General features: G+C 42.5%; 3 protein-coding genes across 7 annotated transcripts; all 3 read right to left on the bottom strand.

Moving 5' to 3' along the window:
• Positions 1-541: 541 nt before the first annotated feature.
• Positions 542-5,847, bottom strand: prune2 (prune homolog 2 with BCH domain). 3 transcript variants are annotated; one of them, XM_019890131.1, is made up of 11 exons: positions 5,577-5,847; positions 5,148-5,202; positions 4,715-4,915; positions 4,475-4,654; positions 3,997-4,099; positions 3,198-3,329; positions 3,040-3,126; positions 2,365-2,463; positions 2,222-2,260; positions 1,756-1,791; positions 542-1,471 (listed from the first exon to the last, which is right to left on the bottom strand). In XM_019890131.1, the coding sequence occupies exons 1-11, from the start codon at positions 5,754-5,756 to the stop codon at positions 1,438-1,440; spliced, it is 1,146 nt and encodes a 381-aa protein (XP_019745690.1). In that variant the 5' UTR covers positions 5,757-5,847; the 3' UTR covers positions 542-1,437. The 3 variants fall into 3 exon arrangements, with proteins under 3 accessions (XP_019745690.1, XP_019745691.1, XP_019745692.1); XM_019890132.1 differs by having other exon boundaries at positions 542-1,468; XM_019890133.1 differs by lacking the exon at positions 5,577-5,847 and adding an exon at positions 5,441-5,568.
• Positions 5,848-7,858: 2,011 nt separating this feature from the next.
• Positions 7,859-12,329, bottom strand: LOC109527927 (guanine nucleotide-binding protein subunit alpha-11-like). 2 transcript variants are annotated; one of them, XM_019890137.1, is made up of 7 exons: positions 11,792-12,329; positions 10,345-10,529; positions 9,475-9,629; positions 9,258-9,386; positions 8,736-8,865; positions 8,417-8,480; positions 7,859-8,112 (listed from the first exon to the last, which is right to left on the bottom strand). In XM_019890137.1, the coding sequence occupies exons 1-7, from the start codon at positions 11,919-11,921 to the stop codon at positions 7,925-7,927; spliced, it is 981 nt and encodes a 326-aa protein (XP_019745696.1). In that variant the 5' UTR covers positions 11,922-12,329; the 3' UTR covers positions 7,859-7,924. The 2 variants fall into 2 exon arrangements, with proteins under 2 accessions (XP_019745696.1, XP_019745695.1); XM_019890136.1 differs by having other exon boundaries at positions 8,417-8,570; positions 11,792-12,327.
• Positions 12,330-14,659: 2,330 nt separating this feature from the next.
• On the bottom strand, positions 14,660-24,972 carry LOC109527926 (guanine nucleotide-binding protein G(q) subunit alpha-like). Of its 2 annotated transcripts, none has more exons than XM_019890134.1 (8): positions 24,600-24,972; positions 24,294-24,455; positions 23,031-23,215; positions 18,029-18,183; positions 17,463-17,591; positions 17,250-17,379; positions 16,984-17,137; positions 14,660-15,687 (listed from the first exon to the last, which is right to left on the bottom strand). In XM_019890134.1, the coding sequence occupies exons 2-8, from the start codon at positions 24,427-24,429 to the stop codon at positions 15,497-15,499; spliced, it is 1,080 nt and encodes a 359-aa protein (XP_019745693.1). In that variant the 5' UTR covers positions 24,430-24,455; positions 24,600-24,972; the 3' UTR covers positions 14,660-15,496. The 2 variants fall into 2 exon arrangements, with proteins under 2 accessions (XP_019745693.1, XP_019745694.1); XM_019890135.1 differs by having other exon boundaries at positions 24,829-24,972.
• Positions 24,973-25,016: the final 44 nt, after the last annotated feature.

The following is a 25,016-nucleotide window of genomic DNA, read 5'->3' as shown; positions in this document are numbered from 1 at the left end:
TGGCAAACATGCCCTAGATTTTTGGGGGGTGGATTTGGAATATGCAGAACAATAATAGTACCTCAATAATAACATTCTTGAGTGAGATGATTTTTGTGAAGAAATGTACAAAATGAGTTCCTGCGCTTAATGTTGATTTGAAGTTCAGCAGTTTTGTGCCATCCTTGAATGGTAATTTTTCTTGCACTGGGGGGGGAAGATAGTTTGTGGTTATTTTGCTGTTTGCATTGGAATAGTGGATCTTCTGTACATGCAGTAAAAAATGTATGATCTAAAAATGTTTCGGGCACATATTTTGTCCATATTTATTTAATTCCCCTTCATACATCTGGTTAGGAAGTATGTTGCGTGGTCCCCCCTGGTAGCACAGATGAAAAATTGTGACACCCTCCTCCTCCCCCATCATTCAAGTTCCCCGTCTGTGGTCTAACTTCCAGTTTTGATAAATAGAACTGGCGCGGACTCGCTCCACTTCAGGAAAGTTCGAAGTGAAAGCCACGGGAGCGTACGTGCTGACAAAGAATCAGACGGAAGCCATCGCTCAGACACGAGTCTATGGTTTATTGAACTACAAGTGCATTTGTGTGACTCGAAGGCTACATGCACGGCTATGCACAAAAGGCACGCGCACACACAAACACACACGCATACGCACGCACGTTCATAAGACAGGTTGTGCTTATTCGTCATCAAGATTTGATTTGTCTTTACGTGACCACTCGTCATTAGGACGTGCTAGTTGTTATTATTGATTGACTTTGTGAAGCTAAAATCATCTCTAACAGGACGGACACATCAGTGGGTACGACAGGTATTTATTAAAAATGGATGGATTTTGCTTCTAATATTTTGGTTCTAGTATTTTGGATCTGTGGCTAAATGAGACAACCATAATAGTACAGACAGCTCTGATATTTTTAAAAATAAAAGCAATTGATTTTTTAAAATAAAATATTGGAAACTTTCTACTCATGTATTTTTATTTTTTATTTTTAATATTCTGTGCTAAAAGTTTTTTTTTAAATATACTGCACCATTTTTTAATGATAAAACATTACTGATATTTATGATCAAATTGACGCCATTATTAGGCTGGTCACGTGTACCCAATGAAGTGTCCAGCATGCGCCAACCATCACGCATTCAAGTCCACTTGTGACAGTGGTGGAGCACACCTTAAGCCTTTTTACTCTGAAAGCACACGTCTTACTCTGAAATACTGATATGTGGGAGTAGTGGGACATTATTATTGCTTCACTTCCTGTCTTGTGCACAAGTGGATGACATCACTGCATGCGCGCACCCGCGGCGCGCGCGCTCACCGGTGACCGCTTGCTGTGTACGTGTACCAGTCCAACTCATCCAAGTTGTGGTGTCATAAGAAGAAGTACACACACCCACACCCACACCCACACACACCCACGTTGACTTCCAAGTTTAAGGAGCGCTGGCACCTGCCTCGTTTTCTCTGCTGGGAACACAAATTGAGTGTTACATAAAAGAATGCACACACACACACACACACGCAAACACAACATGGACACACAGACCCTCACACACATGCCATCCCTTGCGTGCTCTCTATCACACACCCACATTTTGATACATTCGCTCTCATGCGCAGACGCTCCCCTCTCTAATTTGGCGACACACACAACCACACAAAACATCGCTCGTCCGCCACGCACACTCATGCATGCTCTCACATAAACACAGGGTGACCCGCAACACATTCTCACTCGCGCGCACACTGACCGTGTTGGCTCAGTTCCCAGCAGAAAACTATTCACTCTGCAATGAAAGACACAAAACATAATGGAGTGCTTCTCTTTCCAGCAGAGCGCGACTGGTGATTTATGGAGGCCGGGATTTTCTCCGGCGTGATTCATCAGCCGCAAATTTTTATTTGCGGCCGTAAATCGTACAAGAAGGCAAAGAGATGCCTCGTTTGCTTTTGTTAGCGCCGTCGTACATCAGCCGGTAAACCACCGCATCTTCGCAACGCCGGACGCCGCGCAAGTTGTTTGCTGAGATTAGCACCGGCACACTCTTGGTCCCCACAAGTGAGATAATTCAGCACAGTAGTAGAACTAACTAACTAGTAATGGGTTTTTTTCACTACGGTATGTCTTTTTTTTCAATATAATAACCTTTTTTTTAAGACTTTTGAGGAATTGTCTCAAAACATTTGATGAAGTGGTAGTGGTTGTGTGTTACTCACTTGGAATTCTCTCCGGCTTCTTTGAGTTCTTGGTCCAGTCTGGAAGGTGAAAAGATGAATGGAAGATCACATCTATGGTTGGGGTTCTGGTGAGGGTGATTTGTGCGTTTGAGCGCGCATGGGCGTGCCTGTGAAGTTCTCACCTAATGATGCACTCTGGGATGTGGACACTGTCCATGGGGATGAGCTCCTGCAGTTCGTCCAAGCTGCTCACATACTTGATTTTGCTGCTGAATTTGGTGCTGCGATACGGCGTCGCGGGCGTCAACACGACACGTGCAAGACAACAGACAGCATCAAAGACACCTCCAAGTTTCATGACTCGAACAAAACAAATGAACACCTTTCAAGTGCAAAGCCGTGGTGGACAAGATACCTCAGAAGTTCAATCGTTTGCGCAAACTAAAGAACGATATCGTTTACTAAAACAGAATGGCGACGTCACAGCCAACTGTTAACAAAATATAAAAAAGGGGAAACATCAAAGATACCTCTAAAGGTAAAAAGCCTCCAACAAACAAACTGCACATTAAAGACACCAACATTTCAAAGCCTTGTGCAATTCTGCAACATCAGTAACACGCAACAAAAGTTAAGTCCTCAAAAAAAAAACTTCAAAGACACCTCACCCAAACAAAACTGCCAAGAGATCACTCAAGCTCAGTGCTTCAAATCAAAACCAAACAAAACCAACAACATCAAAAGACAACTCTCAAGTCAAATGATTTGCAAAACAAATACAACAACAAAAGCAAAGATCCTATCGTCAAAGACACTTCAATGAACAATACGACAACATCAGGGATAACGCTGCGTACCTGATGAATGGCTTCGTGATGGCCAGGATGGTCCTGATAAACCACGACGGATGTAGGATGATGAACGACTTCAAGTTCTTCCTGAGCCTGAGTGACGACAAAGCACACGTTAGCGTTTTTCTTTCCAACCTGACCTTCAAAGGCGTTGAAAAGTTCACCTTCTGTCAATCATCTGGTAGCACTTCTTCAGCCAACCCAGGCCGGGCATTCTTCTGTGGGGCGTGGCCCCGTTGAGGTACACGATCATGTAGTCCTCTGCCACCATCAGCTCCAAAGTGCTAATCACGTAGCTGAACACACACACACAATGCTAAAATGCGAAGTGTTTGTGTGGTAGGTGTTGGCGGAATAGGAAGCGCACTATTACGCCAACTCCTACCACACTCACGAAACAAAATCAAAAGGCACGGAGTGTCCATTTTGCCGGGCGTGTGTCAAAACGTGTATGAAGCCACACGCTAACTCCCTAAACTGTGCTCGTGGACATTAGCGACCTAGCTCGACTTATTTGGTTGCACGCTTTATTTATTTCCCCGACTTCCTTCTGGCAGGATAGCTGTCGTCCGGTGTTAAGTGACGCCGCGCGGAGAGAAGAAAGGTGCGAGCGTGGAACTGTTTGTTAGCCGCGAGGGGAAAAACTCAGCAAGCAGCGTCCGCTCATTTTCTTTTTTTTTTCTGAATGTAGATTTACTTAATTTTTCATGACAGTCCTGTCGGTGGCATGCTACAAATGGACGGGCGTCGATTGACCATCTTTTAACTAGCTCACATTTGCGCACGGGCTAATTGGCAATGCTATTGCTAACTATTATGTCGTGTTATCATAGTGGTCACAGTGTAAATAGTAGTGATAGTTCTGAGAGTGATTATCGGTGATGTGGTTTCGGTAGTAATAGAGAAGTGTACGCTTGATACAAAAACGCAACGCCGCAGTGGAAATGTTGGTCGTGCACTCACAGGAAAAGGTTCTCCATGATGTCGTGGTAGTCGTCTCGGTCACTGTCTGGCAGGAAACAAGCGGCAAACACGATGATGGCATTCACGCCATTGCCGTAATACCCTAAATTGATTTTTTTTTTTAAACATAAGAAAAAGGAGTTAATGTCATTATTTGTTGTGGAATATTCCTTCCTCTGTGGAAATATACAAAGCGCACGCAGAGCGCATAGCTCATTTATGCATGTTTTTTTTTTTTTTTTTGCGCAAAGATGAACAAACACGTTTAAAGTTCAGCAAAAAATGAAGTCTTTTTTTTGGTTTGTTTGGTTTTTGTTCTAAATATAATTACACACTTCTAGGCTATACAGAGCCTATCTGTATTGTATACTTAAAAAGTAGTGCGATTTTAGAGTTATCTTGATTTTTTTTTTTTTCGACAAACGACAACGCTATTGCATGTGGACAAAATTCCGTGTTCATATTTTGGATGATGGACCTCCGTGGGAGATGACTCGCATGTAGGGCTCGATGATCTTCATGTTGATGCGATGCTCTTGCTCGCCTATGACCACCGTCCGCCACAGCTTGACGTCCTGACGCTCGTCCTCGGCGCCGTACGTCGGGATGGGTTCGGACGACTCACTCGTCGTACGACCCCGGCTCTCCGCTTTTGGATCTGAAAACACGTCAAAGTGTCACAACTGTCGGATTTCCGTCAGATTTCCGTCCGACCTACCGTCCCAGTCCATCTCGTGGTCCGTGTAGTCCAGGTAATCACCCTCGTCCGGAGTGTCGAGGTCATCGACGTTGATGTCAAGGTCGTCAGGCGTCTCGCCCAAGTCGTCCTCGCTCTGGTCCAGCGAGAGGCTGATGCGGGGGGCCGACAGTTTCTTCCGCTGGGTGCCGCCTCCTTGGAGGGGCAACGAGGTGGGCGGCACTGAAACAACAGCGAAAATAGTCGATGCTGATTTTGTTGGAGGGATCCAGAAATGTACAATCTTGTGGCGTGTTAGGGGATTTCATGAAGAGCACAAAATGATGATCGGTGAACGTGTGAGGATAGGGTCCACAAAAAACAAACTAAAAAATATCAAAAAACGGATGCACTCCTGAGTGCTGACCATTATTAATATGTAACATTTGAAATATGTTTTCGAATCCGCACTTACCAGGTCGACTGTCGCTGCCCTCTGAGTTCATTTTGATCTGTGACGCCAGGAGGACCTCGAAACAACAAAAATACCAAACCTTAATCACACAAATTTCACACAGCAATCAACAAAATAAGATTTCAAATGGAGCTCACGCTGCCGTGCGAACGCGAGGACTTATTACGTCACAACAACCCCCACATCCGTCGCCTCGGGTGAAAGGACCGCACGATCACAGGCATGCAAATAACACATACGTAATCAATAAAACATCGAATGGAAATATGCTACTTCCTGCTATGGCTACAAACAGTCAAAATCCGAGCGGTGCTGTAAAGATGGAGAAACAAGATGCAAGGAGTGAGCATCCTGAATGGAGGATGCTGAGTTGCCGTTTCTCCCCCATCGCATCCCCATTTTGATTCCCTCATTTTGCCATCGACTCACCGCTGCCGGGAAGAAGAAGCAGCTCCCGTCGCCTACTTCCTGCTCCCAGCCTCCTCCTCTTCCTCCACCTCGGGAGATGCTGGGCTCGCATGCGCCCGGTGGCTTCCGCCATTTTCTGGTCACGTGAGTGGGGCTGTGCCCAAATAAGGGCGACCACCTGCTCCGAGAACAGCCCACCATCACCCCATCCCCCTCCCCAAGGCAGCGCGCCTAACTGGAAAGGCAGGATGTGTTTGTGTGTGGCTGACAGGAGCTTTGGTATTGCTGTTTTTTTTTTCTTTTTAAATCATTAGGGCTCCATTGTGGGCGTGCTGGAGCCAATCCCGGCTGTCTTCGGGCAGTAGGCAGGGAACACTCTGAACTGGTTGCCAGCCAATCGCAGGGCACACATAAACAAAGAACCACTCGCTCTCACAATCTCAAGGGACAATTTGGAGTGTTCCATTAACCTGCCATGCATTTTTTTTTGGAATGTGGGTAGAAACCGGAGTACCCGGAGAAAACCCAAGCAGGCACGGGGGAGACCATGCAAACTCCCCAAAGGAAGGCCAGAGCCGGAATTGGACCTGACACCTCTGCACTGTGAGACATAACTCATGAGTGAATAAAAAATAAATTATCAGATAGTTCGCTATTTTGGTTCTTGCTGCTTGCAAATATGAGCATTGAGCACCGCTGTGTAGGATTGACACGGAATTCGGCACACATGTTCACCATGAGTGAAAATCAATAAAGAACCCATGTAGTGAAATGGTCACGTTGTTTCAAAAGTGCTGGCTACTTGTAAAATATTTTTTTAAATTTTATATATATATATATATATATATATAAGATAAGATAAGATAAGAAAACCTTTATTAGTCTCGCAATGGAGAAATTCCCAATACACAGCAGCAAAGTTATGAAAGGAACAAGTAGAACAACAAAATATATATATCTATCTATATATATATATATTATATATAGAGTAATAAAAAGTAAAATCTGGCACAGTTCTTTGTCCTGAGCGGTTGCACTTCAATCAGTCAGAACCTTTTCAACTTTTAGGGCCATTATGATTCAAAGGTGACATGTTTGACAAAAATGTGCTGTTCGAAAAGGTTTGCACCAGTGGGTCCAATTGTTGCATGTTTCTTTCTTCGACAATTTGCAATGTGTGCTTTCACTTACCGGGTCGCTGCAGTTCTTCGGCTGCGCAGGATGTGGAGTCGTGTCTGCTTGGTACAAAGGTTGTCACCACACCTTCAGTGTGATGCGCCGCCGGAGCATCCTCCGGTTAAACAGTAGCTTAACCTCACGCTAGGTACTGCGGCTACATTTGACCTCAATGAGACTTCGAATCAACAGCCAAGTCGCAAAGAGCCAATTTGTGCACTCCCTTTGGCCTTACTTCTCGATGCCGCAATCAATTCCACACTGTTGGCTGAAAAATGAGCACCTTGACAATTAGTGCCTGCGGTTCCCAATCGCTTCTTGGGCGTTGTTAAAAAAGAAAGGTGATGTAAGTCTGTGGTAAACATGCCCTCCTCACCCAGATTTTGGGGAATATGTTGCAGGCATCAAATACAAAGTGAGTGAACATTTGAAGAAGAATAAATAAATAAACTCAGTAAAGTTTATCAGTTGAAACATGATATAATTTAATTATGGTGTATTCAACTGCATACAGGTAGAAAATGATTTTCAAATCATTGTACTCTGTTTTAATTTATGTTTTACACAACATCACAACTTCATTGGAATTGGGGGCTTTGCGAAATAAAAACTGAAGCGCAGCAAACAGGTCCAGACATTTTTACTGTTGACTCGCAGTTTGCATAACCAGCTTTTTTTTTTTTAAGGGCAACACTAATTTGGTAATAGTTGAGTTGACGTCAACAATAGCAGTAGAGGACATCATTGATATTTTTCTAAGGCCCGTCCGATACAGATTTTTTTAGGCCATTTCTGATACGTGGCAGGATAAAATTCAGGTAAGCGATAAATGTAACAAAAATACAATGAATAAAATAACTTAATCGGTTTTTGGTCCCTTTACGCTTAAAATAAGAACATTGTGACTGACAGCTGCAGCAGGATCATTTGTCTGTCACATCGGTCGCTTTTGCACTTACTCCTCCCACAGCCACAAGTCCAGCCAGGTTGGTCGCAATTCAACATTGATGACTTTTGCCGAACCAGTTTTGATAATGTCGCACCAACATCAGCAAAAATAAAAAATAAACCCACCGCCCCCCCACCCCCTCCCCAAAAAAAGTAAGAAAACGTGCAGTACTTTCCCCTTTTTTTTAAATGGGCTGGCTTCAAACGTCAACATGACATAAAGTACCTTCCGGGCCAAAACATGGCTAAAGCGGATTGAAGGTAATGAACTCTATGAAGACGGTGTTCTTGACGTCGTTGAAGACATTTTTAGCGTTGTTGGTGTCGGTGGCGCAGGTGTAGTGCTTGTACATAGGCCTCTCGTGGCCCTTGTGCAAAGCCTTGTAAAGTTCCAGGAAGAATTCACGGGCGTGTTTGGCATCTTGCCGAGGCCCTGGTGGCGTAAGTGGGTGTATCGGGTCATAAAAAAAAAAAACTTAACTTGAACAACATGACAATAACAAGTCTTGCCTGTTCACGTGTGAAGATCTGCTATTTCCAGACAGTGCTATTTGTTTGCTTTCAATTTCTTTGGATGATGACGCGCATGACAGAACACAGCTATGTTCACGGTAATGTTTGTCAAGCTTTTGGAATGACTTTGAATACAGAAGTGGGTAGGACTTGAAAGTTGTCATTGGCATGCGGGGAAAAAAAAAAAGTGTTGAAGAGGAAGGCAAAAGAGCGGGAGTACGTACCCCGGTACTGAGGGAAGTAGGTGGCCACGTCCGAATACAGGACTTTCTCCTCCAGAAGGTCTTTCTTGTTCAGGAAAAGGATGAATGAGGTCTTCTTAAACCACGGGTACTTGACGATGATCTCAAACAAAGCCAGGCTCTCTTCCAACCGATTCTGGCGGGCCGAGAGAGAAGACACCGAGTAAGAAACACAATAACAAAGACAAAATATGCATCCATCCATCCATCCAATTTCGAATCCACGGGCGACAAAATATGCAGATCAAATTGTAACAAAACCAAAAAGGCCCAAAAAAAAAGGGGGAGGTTTGAAGATTACTTTCATGGGGTTCTCAAGCATGACGCTGTCGTACTCGTTGAGGGCGGCCAGGAAGATGATGGACATGACATTGTCCATGCAGTGGATCCACTTCCTCCTTTCAGCACGCTGACCGCCCACATCCACCATCCTACACACCAATCAGCATCTCATGTTCAAACGGTTTCTTCGACTTTTCTTTCGTCTTGTGAACGTAATATGTCTATCAATTAACTTTTTTTTAAGTTTTGTATTTATTTATTTTGTAATTGGTCCTGTACTTTTTGTAGACTCAAAAAAAAAAAAAAAACCTCACATGGTAATATTTAGCAAGCTGGCAAAAGCGAAATGCCATAAATACTAATATTCTCACAGGTGGTATGGTAAGATATACAAAGATAGCAACCTGAGTACAAAAACGCTTCTTTGTCAAAGTTAATATCAATCTTTTTTCATGGGACAGAAAAATGATTGCAAAATGTGTGGGTCCAAAAAACAAAAACAAACAAAAACAACAAAAAAAACTGCAGTGTCATACTTAACCTGAAGACAACATCCTTTACACTAAACGGGTACTCAATTATGCCAGTGGTGGGGACGCGGACTCTCAAGATATCCTGCAAATTAGGGATGTAACCCGGGGCGGTGATTCGGTCGATGTCGCTGAAGTAACTGTAACACCGTGGGATCAATATGTTGTGTTATTTTGCTTTTATCACATAAGAGCAGATTTAAAAAAAAAAAAGAACAAACAACGTACTATTTTGCCGAATCGGACAACTGGAATTCGCGTCTTCGTTCGTAGCAACGCTGAAGGCCGCGATCGCTCCACAACATCTTGACGGCCTTCACCTGCCACCCCTCCAACCTTTCCACCCTTTCGGACTCCACTTGGCTCAGGCGCTCCGCCAGGTCCTAGAACACCCATAAGAGACGGCTACTATTAGCTTAGCATATGAGCAATGCTTATTAGAAGTGGTACCTGAATATAAGGCATGATGTCAAATCCTAATCTGTCAGCTATTTTTTTTTAAACTTTCTTGTTTTTGTTATGTTGCTATCAAAACAATTGTTGCCACATTCGCATTTTAGTGCTGCCTCCCAGAACATTGGCAGTCTTGAGAGTCGAGTTAGCGCGTCAGACTGAATTTCTGAACACGCCCTAGGTCTAATTAGAAATGGTACCCGACTCATGGGCCCGAAGTCAAATCTTCATCCAAGTACCTTGTTACTTTTTTTTCGACTCAGGTTGCTTGCTATCTTAGCATGTTAATTGTTAGCGTTTACCTCTTCTGATTAGATATCGCACCAGAATCCTTAGCACTTTTCCTTGCCAGGTTGCTATGGCATCAGCAAACATCTGCTTTGGAAAACAATGATCAACATTTTTGCCTATTCTCTGACATGTTACGGACCAAACTATGGAGCGGATCTTTTCACAGTGCAGAAAATGCACCAAGTCTTCCTCAATCTGCCTCCGTGCTTTCGGTATGCAGGCTTGCTGTATGTTAGCATGGTCATCCCAATTCCAATGCAATCCCAAATGAGACGCGCTACTATGACAGCACACTAGAATGGAATGCCGAAGAGCAAGGTACGGTTCGCAATTAGCGCGGCGGAGTTCACTCACAAGATTTCTGGCGTCCTCAAAGTCCACGCGGAGGACCTTCATGGCTTCGATGAGGTGCTGGATGGCAGTGATAATGTTCTGGCACACCAAGCGAATGAAGGTCATCCGTTGGGTTTCTGTGTAGCCGTTGCCATGGAGGATACGGATCTGCTTGAGAAAAGTGCTCTTGCCGCTCTCCGCTGTCCCTGGAAGGCAAGAACAAAGCTATTTGAAAAAATAAATCAACCCCAACCATCATAAAACTTTTTTTTTTTGTAACATACAATGTGCTGAATGACAGTTTGACTCATGCATCACTTTCAAAACTCATTAATTAGCCGAGATAATGAAACAAAGATTCTTTCTCTGTGAGAAACAGCACAAACTGGATAAGACTGTTTGGAAACCGAAACACACAGACAGAAGGAGGTCCTTTCATGGGGTTGTAAAAAAAAGTTTTATGATTTTTGTAGGGGAGTGGGGGTTATCTGAAAAACAATGACGATGAATCCCCAAAACATCCCAAAAGACACAAAGTGGGGATACATGATTTTCATTGGACATCAACATTCCTTGTATTTATGTACTTGGATTGTCAGTCTTACAATATTTATTTGAGAAAACAACCAAAATGAAAGTGAAGGTAAAAACTAAGGGATTACTAGAATTTTATCACAGAATTGATATGCTTGGTTTATAATCTGGAAAGACAAACATTGAAAACTTTTTTTTTTAATCTGAAAAAGAAAAGAATGTAACAAAATTTGAGGATACGTTCTTTTCATTGCACAGTGACAATGCTTCCATCGCCAGATATTTTTGTGCTGATCATTTAAAATGGGAATATTTGTACAAGATACTTTGCACTGCAAAAACACATGCATTATATCTCAAGATTGTTATGTGATGCAATTGTCTTTATTTACAAATATTTATTTAAAGTGGATTTTTTTTTGTCAATAAACAACTTGGTTTTTCATTTGAAACTCCACCAAAAAAGAAAATACATTACATTGCAGCATTGTTATGCTCACAATATTTGGGTGTAACATAAAAGAAACTATTTGAATCGGGGAATTGGTTTTCATTGAAAAGATTTGAGCGCATCACATATAACAGAATGGAATTATTCCCGTTTAAAATCTGTGGCGAAACGAATAAAATCGTCTTTTATTGAAGAGATATTACTTGCCTAAGTTCATTCATGAGGTAAAATGACAAGAAACTCATGGCATCCTACCCTCTAAAACTCAGCCAGACCATATCGGACCGAATCGCAATGCCATGTATTAAACAGATGCACGGATTGCGAAATATTTTTATGCATTTGTCATTTTACAGGGAAAAAATACGTTTTGGGCGACCATTTTTAATGGGAAAACAAACCAAATTGCTTTCTTTAATTCGAAAATATTAAACTAAATCTAATCCAAATTACAATTTTACGACGTTGAAGGCAAAGTCTCACCCAGAAAGAGGAGTTTGATGGACCGTTGGTTCTGTTTCTTGTCATGTTCCAGTTGCCTCTCAATGGCCAAGTTGATCCTGCGCCTCTCGGCCTCTTCGGGGCTCAGGCAAAGTGCCAGGCAACAGTCCATGGCGACACCAGCAGCCTCCAAGTGTCGATGTAGCCTGTTACTCTTTTGGCCTCCGCTCAGGTGTGGAGCCACATTCCTGTCGGGTGGGTGAGGCAGCGGAGAAGGACAAACGGCTCCAAAGAGGGACCTCGACAACGGATGTCTGTTTCCGCCTGCTCAAATAAGACGCTGTCAAATGTTTTCTAAATGGTATTGGCGGGGCTCCAGAAAGGGAGTTTACTTATGGGTGTCCTGAAGAATGAAGGCGTATCACCCAATGGGGCGGGAGCCAATTTCTCGGTTTTAATCACGCTACTTCCTCTTCCTCGCAAAATTTCTGGATAAACGTCCATCTGGTCAATGTTTCGTGACTTTTAGCATAGTTGTTTTGCTACGTAAAAAAAAGTACACAAGATGCTGTACATTCAGACGCAGAGGTCTTAAGCTGCGTTTTGGGATATGTACTAAGAAGCAAAAATCCACCCATTTTTGTTCATCTCGGACGGCGGCCATTCTGCCACTTGCTGTCGACTGAAAATGACATCACAGTTGCTCAGGTAACGAGCAATCACAGCTCACCTGTTTTTTGGATTTGGTCATGTGGCCGTGGGAAGATGAGTCCTTGGCACTCACTATATATGAATGGAATACCAAATTGGCGCCTTGTGGCTAAAATCAGACGACAGCCATCTTACGTTGCCACTGTTACAAAAAGAGTAGTACTGCAGTTTTATTCATTCGGATTTTTTTTTTTTTATTAATCAGAAGTTCTGAATTCACAGCGCCATATTGATGCTATTCATTAGCGCCTTTATGGTGGTTTGCATTGCTTGTTAGCATCAAGCTAGCTGTTTTTTTTTTGTTTTTTTTTTAAAGGCAAAGGTAGTTGTTTCCTTATACATCACTACTTCCTGTGGACAAAATCTCAGTGCTGAGCATCAACAAAAAAACTCGTGATGGTGAAACTTGATGCTACACCGTTTGCAAACACACAAATACACCAGCCACGACCAAGATTTTGACTTTATTCAAATAATCTCACAGACGCTCACACGGATGCTGCATAAAACATCAATTGCAGTGAGTGAAATTCAAGCATAAATTAGATGGCAATTATTTTTAAGAAGAAGACAAGAGGTCATGTCAACACTGGTGCAACCCCATCTGCTCTAATTAGGCTTTTATTCATTGACTTCAACAATTTAAACAGCACTTCAACTGAGATCAAGACTGCACTCATGTAATGCCTGAGAGGTTATTTAACACACATTTAACACTTTTCTCTCTACGCTTAGCTTCTTGTGAATGCGATTGCCACACTGTGTCATATTTAGAGTGCGCATTCCAAAAAAAATATAGGCCCACTTCTAAAGCCAGTTTGGCAGATTACAAATGACATGACTGCAGCTTGATACAATCATTGCCCGCCCCCTGCAAAAAAAAAAAAAAAAAAAAATGTAACACGGTATTATTCCCTTTGAAATGTGTTGATGTGCATGAAAGTGGACAATAAGGGACACACTGAAAATAAGTAAAAAAACAAGAAAGTGAAATGCGAACATTGAAAGTTAAGGAAAAACTCATAATTGACAATATTCGTCATGACCGGGCCTTTCTGTGTGGAGTTTGCATGTTCTCCCCGTACCTGCGTGAGTTTTCTCCGGATACTCCGGTTTCCGCCCACATTCCAAAAACATGCATGGCAGGTTAATGGAACACTCTAAATTGTCACTAGGCGTGACTATGAACGCAGAGGGTTGTTTTTCTATGTGTGCCCTGCGATTGGCTGCCAACCAGTTCAGGGTGTCCCCCGCCTAGTGCCCAAAGACAGCTGGGATAGGCTCCAGCACGCCCAGCGACCCTTGTGAGGAGAAGCGGATTCGAAAATGGGTGAATGTTCTGATATTAACTTTTTTTATTTCATTGTTTAAATTTCACCACTTTTTTTCCCACTGACTATTACAGCTTTTTTGGTCAAATTGCAATTTTATTCGCATGGAATTTCATCTGCTCTGACTAAATTATGAGCCCATGAACAAAGTTTTGACTTTTTCTCTAATATTCCAACTTTATTCATCATGTCACAACTTTTATTTTTTATGGGTCAAACATTCTGACTATTATTGTCACAATTTTACAATTGTTTTCTCACAATATATTTTTATTATTTTTTTCCCCCGGTGTGGCAAACACAACAGTTAAACGTTATATTTTAAGAAAAATGGCAAATTTCCCTCAAATAAAAGTGGTAAGTCCCAATTTTACAAGAAAGAGATGTATGACGGGGAAAAAAAGTTGAAATTTAACAAGTAAAACTGTACAGGAAAGTCATAACTATTAGCGGATGAGATCATCATTTTATAAAAACAAGATGTGGAACGTTACGAGAATAAGGTTGTAAATAGTGTACAAGGATATAGTTCACAAAGTAATGGTACTTTTTTTTCACAAAAAAAAAATCTTGTGATAGACTATTCTCTTTGCATGAGAACTTAAAACATGAAAAAAAATGTAAGCAAGAAATTGCAATGGCATTATTTTTGCAACTGTTACCAGTGTTTTCTCACAATAGTACTGTACCTTTTTGTTGTTGTTGTTGTTGTAAGTCTTTTTAGTACAATGTTAAAATTAGGCTCCCCCCTCAAAAAAGAGCCCCCAAATCTTGCCATCTTATTCACGGAAAATTACAACTTTATCATAACATTTTCATTCTTATTTGGATTTTCTTAAAAAAACCTTAAAAAGATAAAACAAAACAAAAGGATGCCGCCTCACAACTAAGTGTTCCAAAATGGTGACATGTTACTCAAGTGTGCAAACGCGTGAAGGCCTAAAAGGTAAATGTGCAATTAGTGTTGATTACAACTGGCTTATGGCAAGCCGTTTGAGCATCTATTCCATATCCTTGATATATACTGTATGCACATATGCAGTATAACATATACAGTGCCGTGAAAAACAATTTGCCCCCTCCCTGATTTCTGTGGCCTTGGCATATTTATCATACGCAAAGATTTCAGTTCACCAAACCAATTTTTTTTTGGTTACGAGTGCTCGTTGACGTCAATTTCTGTCGAGCGCAAGTTGCAGTAGAATGTCAAAATGACTGTGCCTATTGATAGATGAAAATGGTTGCATTCGTTCTTATTTCATCAATGCAATATTAATCAGAATACCCTGTCAGACTCATCGAAAATAATTTTGGAGGGGGACTTGACCTTCCCCTTTCATATCAACTCGATATTAAGGATATGGAATGAATGCTCAAATGGCTTTCCATACTGGCTTCTCTTTAGTACACACGAGCTATAACACGGATTTTCCACTTCAATGTGAAACCGACTCGCACCCGCGCAAAAAGTAGTCCCTCTGTGACCACACGCAGTCATCCGCTGACCCCTGCTCGGTGAGATTCCTGTACGCTTCGTCCACTCGGGCAGCAGTTTAGTGACCAAAGGTTTGAATACATCAGTAGTACCATCATTGGGTGCTCCGTTGCCGCCATCTTGCATCATAGTGGTCAAATAGCGAGGGCTTTCAGGCATCCCCCCCCACCGCCCCGCCACACGGCGGACCCCTGACGCCATACCTCCGCTTCACACCAAGTTGTAGTCTTCAAGGTTGCCTTGCAGGATATGGTCCTTGACGGCGTGGAAGACGAAGCGGATGTTGTCCGTGTCGGTGGCGCAGGTGAAGTGATAGTAGATGAGCTTCTTGCGGTTGGGGTGCAGGTTGACGAACATGTTCAGGATGAACTCCTGGCCCGCCTTCACGTCCCGCTGCGGACCTGCAGAGTGGGGAGGGGGGGAAGTGCACACAAGAAGCCATCAATCACACAAAAAAAAGCACCTTAAAGGCGACATTTGTACGCCTCTTTCACATTGTAAATTTGGAATTTCTCCATTGTGACACGAATAAAGGTTTTGTTATTTTTAATTATTATTTTTATAATTTTCGCGCCATCGACATGTAAGGGGAAACAAAGTCGCCAATGTAATGTTGCAATTTCTGAGGGAGCATAAGAATGTTCTTCAAACGAGCAACTTCACTGTCATTCACTGCCGCCCACGTCACTCACCAGGCATGACAGCGCCTTTTAAAGGTATACACACTCAAAGTCACAAATACTACAGGAGAATGTTAGGATGGGGACCCCCATGGGGTAAAATAATCCCTGCACATCCCAATCATGTTACTGGCTTTACTAATGCATAATATCCGATGAGTAGATAAATCAATGGACTAATTGGTGGAATGCTTTACTTTTAATACGCCTCAGTTAAGGTTTGAGGGGCTCCAAACTTTTGAGTACAAAACATCTGGTTTTGGTTCAAAACCAGCATCCATAGCATAGTACTTGATAAAAAATTAAACAGTTGGTGGGTCATGATTGATTATTTGCAGCTTCTTGTGGTCTAAGCAACTTGGCCACCGGGTGGTAGTCATGCTAACCAATTAAAAAAAGTTTCACTCAACGACACGAAGTTGCTCAGTAAGATGCAGTAATAATCCTTTTTTTTCACAGAGGATAAATAACAGAGACGGAGGTTTTATTACTCCAAAGTAACTAAAATATTTTTTTTAAGATACTGTGAAATCATGCACAGTGTCAACCCTCAAGCCTGCATTTACATAAAAGACAAAATAAAAACAAATTATTCGATGAAAAAAAAAAAAAAGACCACAAAAAAAGTTCAATACTGTATTTGAACAAATGCTCAGCTAAAAAGCAACTATATTGAATTGGAGTGGGGACAAAGTTGACCCGGTAACTTTCCACTTCCTGAGCTGTAACAATATATTAAATCACTTTTGTGTGATCAAAATGCAAGCTTGACCAATTTTATACACTGTCTTGTTCATATGATGTCATAGAATGTACCAGAACTATACATAATTTTGACTTGAATGTCTCCCATTTATATGAAGTAGTTATTAAAAAAAATATACAGTATACATCTTTTTTTAAATCATGCAATATATACATCTTTTTTTAATCATGGTGCTTCCTCCTTCACTTTCGAAAGTGAATGAATCAGATGATTATTGCAAAAATGAACGCCGGCCCTTATCCTCTGCTCACCGTTATATTCTGGAAAGTAGTCGACCAAATGCGAGTGCATGATTTTCTCCTCCAGCAAATCAATCTTGTTGAGGAACAAGATGACCGAGGACTCTTCGAACCACTCGTAGGTGATGATTGTCCGGAACAAGGCCATGCTCTCCTCCATGCGATTCTTCAAAAAGAGAACATTGTGAAATAAAGCAGGAGGGAGCTGTAAACAGGCCGAAAGAGAGTAACTAAAGAGCTCCCCCTGCAGGCCAATGAAGCGCAAGGCTGGGCGTCACCTCATGTGCCGACTCCACCAGCACTTGGTCGTACTCGCTGAGCGCCACCAGGAACATGATGGATGTCACTTTCTCAAAACAGTGGATCCACTTCCTCCTCTCCGAGCGCTGCCCGCCCACGTCCACCATCCTGCGGCGGAGACAAAAGCTTTGTGGGCGACCCCGCTTATCCCCCCACCCCCTCCCCTCCCCAGCGGAGGGCGGAGCACTCACCTGAACACCATGTTCTCCAGGTCGAAGGGGTACTCGATGATGCCCGTGGTGGGTACCCTGACCCGCAGCACGTCCTGCTGCGACGGCAGGTACGCGGCGTCGGCGATGCGGTCCAAGTCGTTCAGGTAGCTGCAGATGTGCGTCAGGGGAAAAAGTTGAGCTTAAGCCGACATAGCGAAATATGAGATTTTTTTTTTTCAAGGTGCTCTTTCTGTGTATTTCTTAAACACAAACAATAAAATCTGTATTACAAAAAAAAAAAAGATTCATTATACATAGCGGTAAATGGTTTGGTTTTATAGGTACGGCTCACGCTAAAATAAAAGTAAATGCATCATGGATTATTATAAAATACTTTTTTTTTTTAATTGACTTGAGGTAGAGTGGTTAACACTTTGTCATGATATAAAGAAATTAGAGACGCAGATTTCTTTTTTTATAAGCACTGTACTCGGTTGAAATAGAACAAATAAATTGAGTAAACACAGAAGGCATGCAGGCGGCTGGCGTGCAAAACAATGGAAAGTATTCAGCACGTATCCCCCGACTGTTTACAGTACACTCACTATTTGGCCGAGTCGGAGAGCTGGTATTCTCTTTTGCGACTGTAACATTCTTGGATCCCCGGGTCGGCCCACAGGCTCCTGATAGCGTCCACGTACGCTTTTGTAAACGTCGTCACCGTCTCCACGTTCACTTCGCTGACTGTACTGGCGTTGGCCTGAACAAAAGCACGTAAAGAGCAAAGCGTATTATTGATTTGTTATAAATAATGAAAACAAGTGTGGACCAGAAAACCGGTTGTCTGAGTTTGTTTGTTTTTTTTAATGTTGCGAGATTCGTGAATGAAGATGCCCTCTTTAAATTAGATGAATACCAATGTGCTTGCAAAAAATAGTGTGTGTGTGTGTGTGTGTGTGTGTGTGTGTGTGTGTGTGTGTGTGTGTGTGTGCGTGTGTGTGCGTTCTTTATGTCTGTACAGATTCTACTTACGAAATTAATTGATTCTGGAAGAAATTTCTTAACTAGAAAATGGAGAAAGAAAGTGGAGACGCTTTTTCCATGTAAATGCCCTAATTCGTTCCAAGCCCCCCCAAAATTCAGACATAAATGTTTCCTAAAGCATAAAAATGCATCGAAATACATAACAAATAAATGAGACTTCTCCATGATGTAAAAAAACAAAGAATAAAGAATTAAAATGATAACTTTTAACTTGGTTTTTTTTGCCCTCTTTCGTTCATGTTCTCTCTCAGAAGTGGATTTTCCCTGGCGTTTTATAAAGCACTGACCCAAGGACGTTTGCTTTTGTCGGCTTCTAACAATTCTTTGAAAATGTCCAAGGCAAACATCAGCATAGTGAGAAATTGCCCGACTGGTGAACACTTTTTCTGGGTGATTCACATTTACGTAAAACTATCGGAACACCTCAATGACGAGGACGCTGCATAGACAAATTTCTATCTATCTACACACATAGCCAAATATGGTAGAGGTCCCTCTTAGCCAATGGGATGCCAGGATGATGCTCGGTAATAGCCAATGGCAGAGCAGCTATAAGTATGTTGCGTTCAGGAAATTCGGTGCTGCGAGTAGCAGGCCAGCATATATTTTTTTACCTTTCGCATCTTGAAATTTCTTTCCTAACAAGTGGCAATATTTTGCCGTTGAGACGTTTCGTAACTTGAAAATTTCATGTGAAGAGACGTTCATAAGTAGAGGTACCACCGTATGACCGGGAGTACTGCATTAGAATTAAGCTAGCGGACTAAAGGCTGAGCTATGCATTTGTTTGAAAAACACAACCTGGGTTGCTCTCTCGGTTTATATTGAGTCTGACAGTAAATTTTAACCGAGGTTGGCATTCAACCGACAGTTAAGAGAAACACAAGCTGGATGTTTCCTTTGGCGACATTAACTATTTATTTGATTGAATATGAGGCTGCTTGTGCACTGGTTTTCACAGATGCCTTTTTCCATGGGGGAGGGGGCGGGTGGTGGTAGCACTTGTGCTTCTGGTATATTTGAGGATAAACGTGCATATTTTGAAAGTGACCTGGATATCAGTCTCACTTTTGGGTAAAATATTACCCTACGCTTGAGGCACGTTTTGTTGCCAAAACATGTGACCGGCGATTAATTGACCTCTAGCTAGAATTGTCATTACTGCGTGATAAAGTCGACACATCCACTACTCAGTTCAACCCACACTTAATTATTCTTCTAATTGCCAACATAAAAAAAAAATCAATAAATAAATCTCTTGAATAAAGCCACGGATGGGGACCTTGCGTCTCCCGATCGATTGCGTCATCGTCATTAAGACTCACTCGTTCTCTGCCCTCCATTTTTTTTTTTTTACATCATTATAAATCCTTAGGATCTCAATCAATCAAGATAGAACCCCCAGTTGAGGTCATTATGTCTTTTTTACATCTGTCGTCTTTCGGGGATGTTGAAAAAGTAATCTGCCCCCCCCCTCGTTTTTTTTTTTTTTTTTTAAACCAAGTAAGAAGCAGAAAGACGTGCTTAAAAATGTAAGGGGATGAAAGAAAAGGGTCGTCAGAAAAATACATTCTCAAGTACAGACAAGGGAAAGAAAGCAATTGGATTTCGCATCACTGTATGTAAGACCCCCCCCCCCAAAAAAAATCTGAAATATTGTCCACTCGCACCCGCAGTGTAAATTCAGATGTATCAATAGCACACTGTAACCGCGGTATACGCTGTATTTACATTCACAGTTGTTATGCAATGAATTGTTGTCCGTGTGTGTGTGTGTGTGTGTGTGTGGTTCTCCCGCAACCTGTCTGTATTGTGTCGTTGCTTTTGCGAGGGAGCAACCAATTCAATCATGAGCAAGACCGCACATGTCAAAACTACACTTGACCTCCTTTTCTCTCATGACAAAAACTTCCGCACGACTTGACTCAGCACATCCAGTGAAGTTCCCCATAAACAACAGACTTAGAGCAGGACTACCACAGAACACACACTGTTTCTCTTTCTCTCTCTCTCCGTGTGTGTCTTTGATGTTTGGCGTCTAATTGTTGCAGGAGTACATCGAGCGCTTCCGTTGAAATGCATTTAGCGGGCAGCCTAAGTGCCGCCGCTGCAGAGTTCCGGGTAAAATCTTGTTGAGATAATCTACCCGAGCTTGGCCGACGGATGTCTTCCTGGAATCTTGGGCCGCCCTTAATGCTCTGCCTCTCCGCCTGGCAGCCAATACTTCCCGTCAACGCACAAGGCCAGGTGGACGCCATTTTACACCGGCACTGAAAGAGGATATTCTGGAGCTATTTTGTGCCTCTTGTGCGGGCTTGACTGAAGGCGAACCGTTCGTAATTTGGATTCTTGGGGCTTTCACGGACGGTGCAGCTTTTGTTTTGCAAGCCGAGAGAAAAATTTGAAAAAAACGTGGTGCGGCTCAGCTATCTTCAGCCTCTTTCAAACGGATCTGGCTCAACTGCCAGGCTCCACCACTTGCTTGGCTTTTATACAGAAAGCAGTGACAGGTGGATTTGATACTTTGGTCCTCTGTGTAATATTTCACAACCCTTCTCTTGATTTAAGGAAAACGTTAGGCTGTATTAGTACAAGAGATGGTCGAGTACGATTCCAAATATCGGTATTGGGCCGATACCGGCCTCACTTGAGGGTATTGGTACTCGTGGAGGCTGCCGACACCATCCGCCGATACTTAAGAGATCTGACATCAAGTAATTCCTCCCGGGCAGTAGTTGGCGCTATACTGCGGGAGTTTGACACATCGATGAATCATCATCTGACATTTTATATGATCATAAATATTAGTGGTATCGCTACTCGGTGTCAGTGTGCAGTCAAAGAGAAAAAAACATTCAAACTGGTGTCTGTCTGAAAACAAGTGGTATCAAAAATCCCTAATTACAATTTTAGTTAGCCCAACTTTGGACTTCGTCTGCAATGATTTACCACATGACTCAAACTGGCAATAACAAACAGCGACAAAGGGACAAAATGACAACTGCCGAAGCTGGATTGAGATATTAATAATATTAAGCTACGCACTCGTTCCACTCACATTTCAAGGGACTTTTTCCCAGACGGCTCATTTGCGTAATAATTAGCGACTTTGCTTTTAGTTAAGGTGAGCCAAGCGCTCATACAGCCGCACGCAGATGATGTGTGCCCGTCCTCTGTGTTTTCCTTTACGATTTCACTTCAACAACACACACGTGCTAACTCGGAATCGGCTACGGTGACGTGACAAAACACACGCGCGCATACACGCCTATGAAAGTGAAGCATTCTCCCCCTGGGGACTTTCCTGATCTCTACCTGGAACTCGGTGCTCTGTGTGCTTATGTGGGTGAGCTAATTGGAGTCACTAATCAGCCGCTGTCGCCTCCATTAAACAGCCACGTGTCTCTCACGTGTGAGAGTAAAGTCACAGGGTTGGAAAAAAACAGTTGCCATTTTACCGGGGAAAACAGGTAACCATTTGATGAGAATACTGTAACGTCATTGAATGAAGCGTCTCAGTTCTTTCAGTGAGAAAAAACGTTTTTGTACGGCGCAATCGATTTTGACAAGAAACAATGAGGTTGCACTGGGCACTTATTCAATTACATTCATTTAAAAAAAAATGTGTAGGTAAAGTAAATAGTTGTAATTTTTAAGAGAAAAGTCAATCATATGATAAAAAGTCTCCTTTGCGAGAAAAGTTGGAATAAAGTAAGTTTTTTTTTTTTAAGTATGAAAAAGACTTTGGATGTTGTCATTTTACGAATAAATTGTAATTTAGGGACTTTTTGAAGTAAAATTACAACTTTTCAACCATGTTTTCGCATTTTACGTGGGAAAAGAAAAGTGTAATATAAGTATAGAAGTCATACAAAACTTAAGTTCGATGTAGATTTCAACAGAATAACAATAGTATGGGAATAAGCTGAATGTTGTTGCTCCTATGTGAAATTTTGGGGTCCCCAATTAAGCTACAATAATAACTGTTCCCCACAGAGCAGAGAAATAATCTGAATTGATTCAATTGCACCGTGTATGTTTACAAAGTAAAACAACTCCCTAGCTTAGCCTCTTCAGTCCGCTATCTCAATGCTAACGCTGAATAGCATCTATGCTGCAACGCAATAACCAGTTAACCAACAGACTGTGCACAAACAGTGCGGCAACACACACACAGACAGAAAATTAACAGTCCTCGGTCATACATTCTTTATCCTCTGCGAAAAACCACTAGAATTCGTGTCACACTGATTTGCCTTTGGGTGGCCGCACAACGGCCATTTGGTTCAGTGTGACAAAAAATTTTTCAGTGTGATAGATGTATATTAAAAAAATAAATGGGGTTTGACTGGAGAAAAAAAAATATGGTTGTCAGTGTAAACACTGCAACAGGACCAAGCTTGTTCCCTGCGTGTATCTGGCACCAGAACTACAAAAATAAACATGGCCGCATATAACCAAAAGTGCTCCACTGGGCCGTTAAAAGCATGCAGCAATCGCCGCCCCCCTTCGATTGTATAAACTGACAATAAAAGCTCCCAAGTATGTGTGTGCTTCTTGTACCTTGTTGTACTGGTACTTGTAGGGGATCCGGAGTGTCTTCATGGCCTGAATCATTGCCTGCATGGCAGTGAAAATGTTCTGGTACACCAGCTTGGTGAAGGCCCGTTTGTCCTCGTCAGAGTAACCTCGGCCGTGGATGATCCTCATTTGCTTGATGAATGTGCTCTTACCGCTCTCGCCGGTCCCTGGAAAATAAAACATACAGTTCAAAACTTTTCTTTTTTAATTGTTGGCCCAACAGGAGGGCTCCATAAATTATCAAATGAAATGCTTTACTTTCAAGAAGCATACTGTTACAGTTGGTACCTGGATAGTAGCGTTATAAAAATTGTAAAGTTGTAAACGTCAGTCAATTTTACTCGTGTAACACGTGTGTGAAGAATGTGATTTTGCCCTCCCTGAGCGTATCAGAAGGTATTTAATGAGTTTAGGGTGTACCCCGCCTACTGTTCCAAGTTAGCTGCCTCCAGCACACCCGCAACCCTCGTGAAGTTCAGCTATGTGTGTGGTGAACTCCACCTGTTAGGTGTTGTGCTGCCTCTGGTACCCCAGGTTGGTACCTCAAGGAAAAGGGTTCCAAAAAAGTACAGATCAGCTGTTTTATACTTTGCACATCTGTTGATTCCAAAACTTGAATTTTGTGGATGTCAATCGTCAGGTACCATCCCCACCCTAAACCTAATAGGAGTGTTCCAAAAATGGTTTTAATATCTTCTGCGGCTTTTGATACCAATCTCTAAATCTGGTGAACTTCATATTTGAAAGGATTCCAAAATTGGTCGGGGTCATTGATCTTGGTGCCCTGGAAGTAGCAATAGTATCAACTACTATATGGTGAGTACTTCTCAACGGCACAGTATCAAAATTTAACTTAAAAAAAAAACATATAGATATGTTTTTACATTATGTAGCTAAATGTTATATGGTGCTCAACTTTTGACTTGGCAATTTTTAAGTAACTAGTGTTTAACTTTGAAAGCACTGATTTTATTTTTAAGTCCAGTCCAAAAACACGTCAATACCTAGAAATGTCGCACCCGGAGGGGACAAATACTTTTTTTCACTTGAATATTTTACACTCGCAGCGGCTCTTCGCTCTCGTCCGTCAAGCACACATGACATTTATGAACGATTGTGTAACCAAACACGTTGCAGCAGAGCACAAAGATGTAATTATATGCCTCACGACATTGCTTAAAGACACAACCATGTGTATATATATTGATTAGTTATGTTTTGAAGTGCGGGCATGACTTCATTTACCGAGCAAGAGGAGCTTGTATTCCCGTCTCGAGTCTCTCTTGTCTCGGCGGAGCTGCCTCTCGATCTCGTCGTTGATCCTCCGAGCTTCTTTGGCCTCCGGGCTGAGGCAGCAAGCCCCCGCCGCCATCAGGGTCATCGTGCCCGGCTTCAGGCGTCGCCTCCCTGGGCACGGACAAAAACATGATGCCGTTTAGGCGAAGAGGGAGATTGGGATAAGGTGGTAGGGGTGTGGGGGGGCGCTCGTGGCACAACAACAATTCGGCTCTCTTAGAAGCACAGCATAACTCACGAAAGTTGACTTTTTACCTTATTATAACACTTTAAGTGCTAAATGAAGTGAAGCGAAGAAGTTTTTTGGACGGACGGCGGGCGTGGTGGATGTGCCGAATATGGCGGAGTTTCACTTCATGGCCACATGAAATCCATTTTTTAACTCGAAAAGACGACGAAAAGTAGGGCAAGTCTCGTCGACGAGGAAGGGGGAAAAAAAAACTGCAGCCGGCTTTCGAACCCGGATTGTGGGTCTCTGTCTTACCGCTGCGACCCCCCTCGGTGTGCGCTGGTTCACTGAGCCCCGCGCGGATGGTGCATGTGACGGGGAGAAGAGGGGGACTGCGCCTCGCTCTCTCTCCAGTGGGGGGGAAGCGTGTGAGTTCTCGTCGATTACTGTAACTCGTTTCCTGTAATAAAGGAGTGCACGCTGTGGATGGTTGTGACACATGT

Source organism: Hippocampus comes, unplaced genomic scaffold (genome assembly GCF_001891065.2).
Source record: "Hippocampus comes isolate QL1 unplaced genomic scaffold, H_comes_QL1_v1.1 scaffold185, whole genome shotgun sequence".
NCBI classification, from domain to species: domain Eukaryota; kingdom Metazoa; phylum Chordata; class Actinopteri; order Syngnathiformes; family Syngnathidae; genus Hippocampus; species Hippocampus comes.
This window is presented reverse-complemented; position numbering and strand designations above follow the sequence as displayed.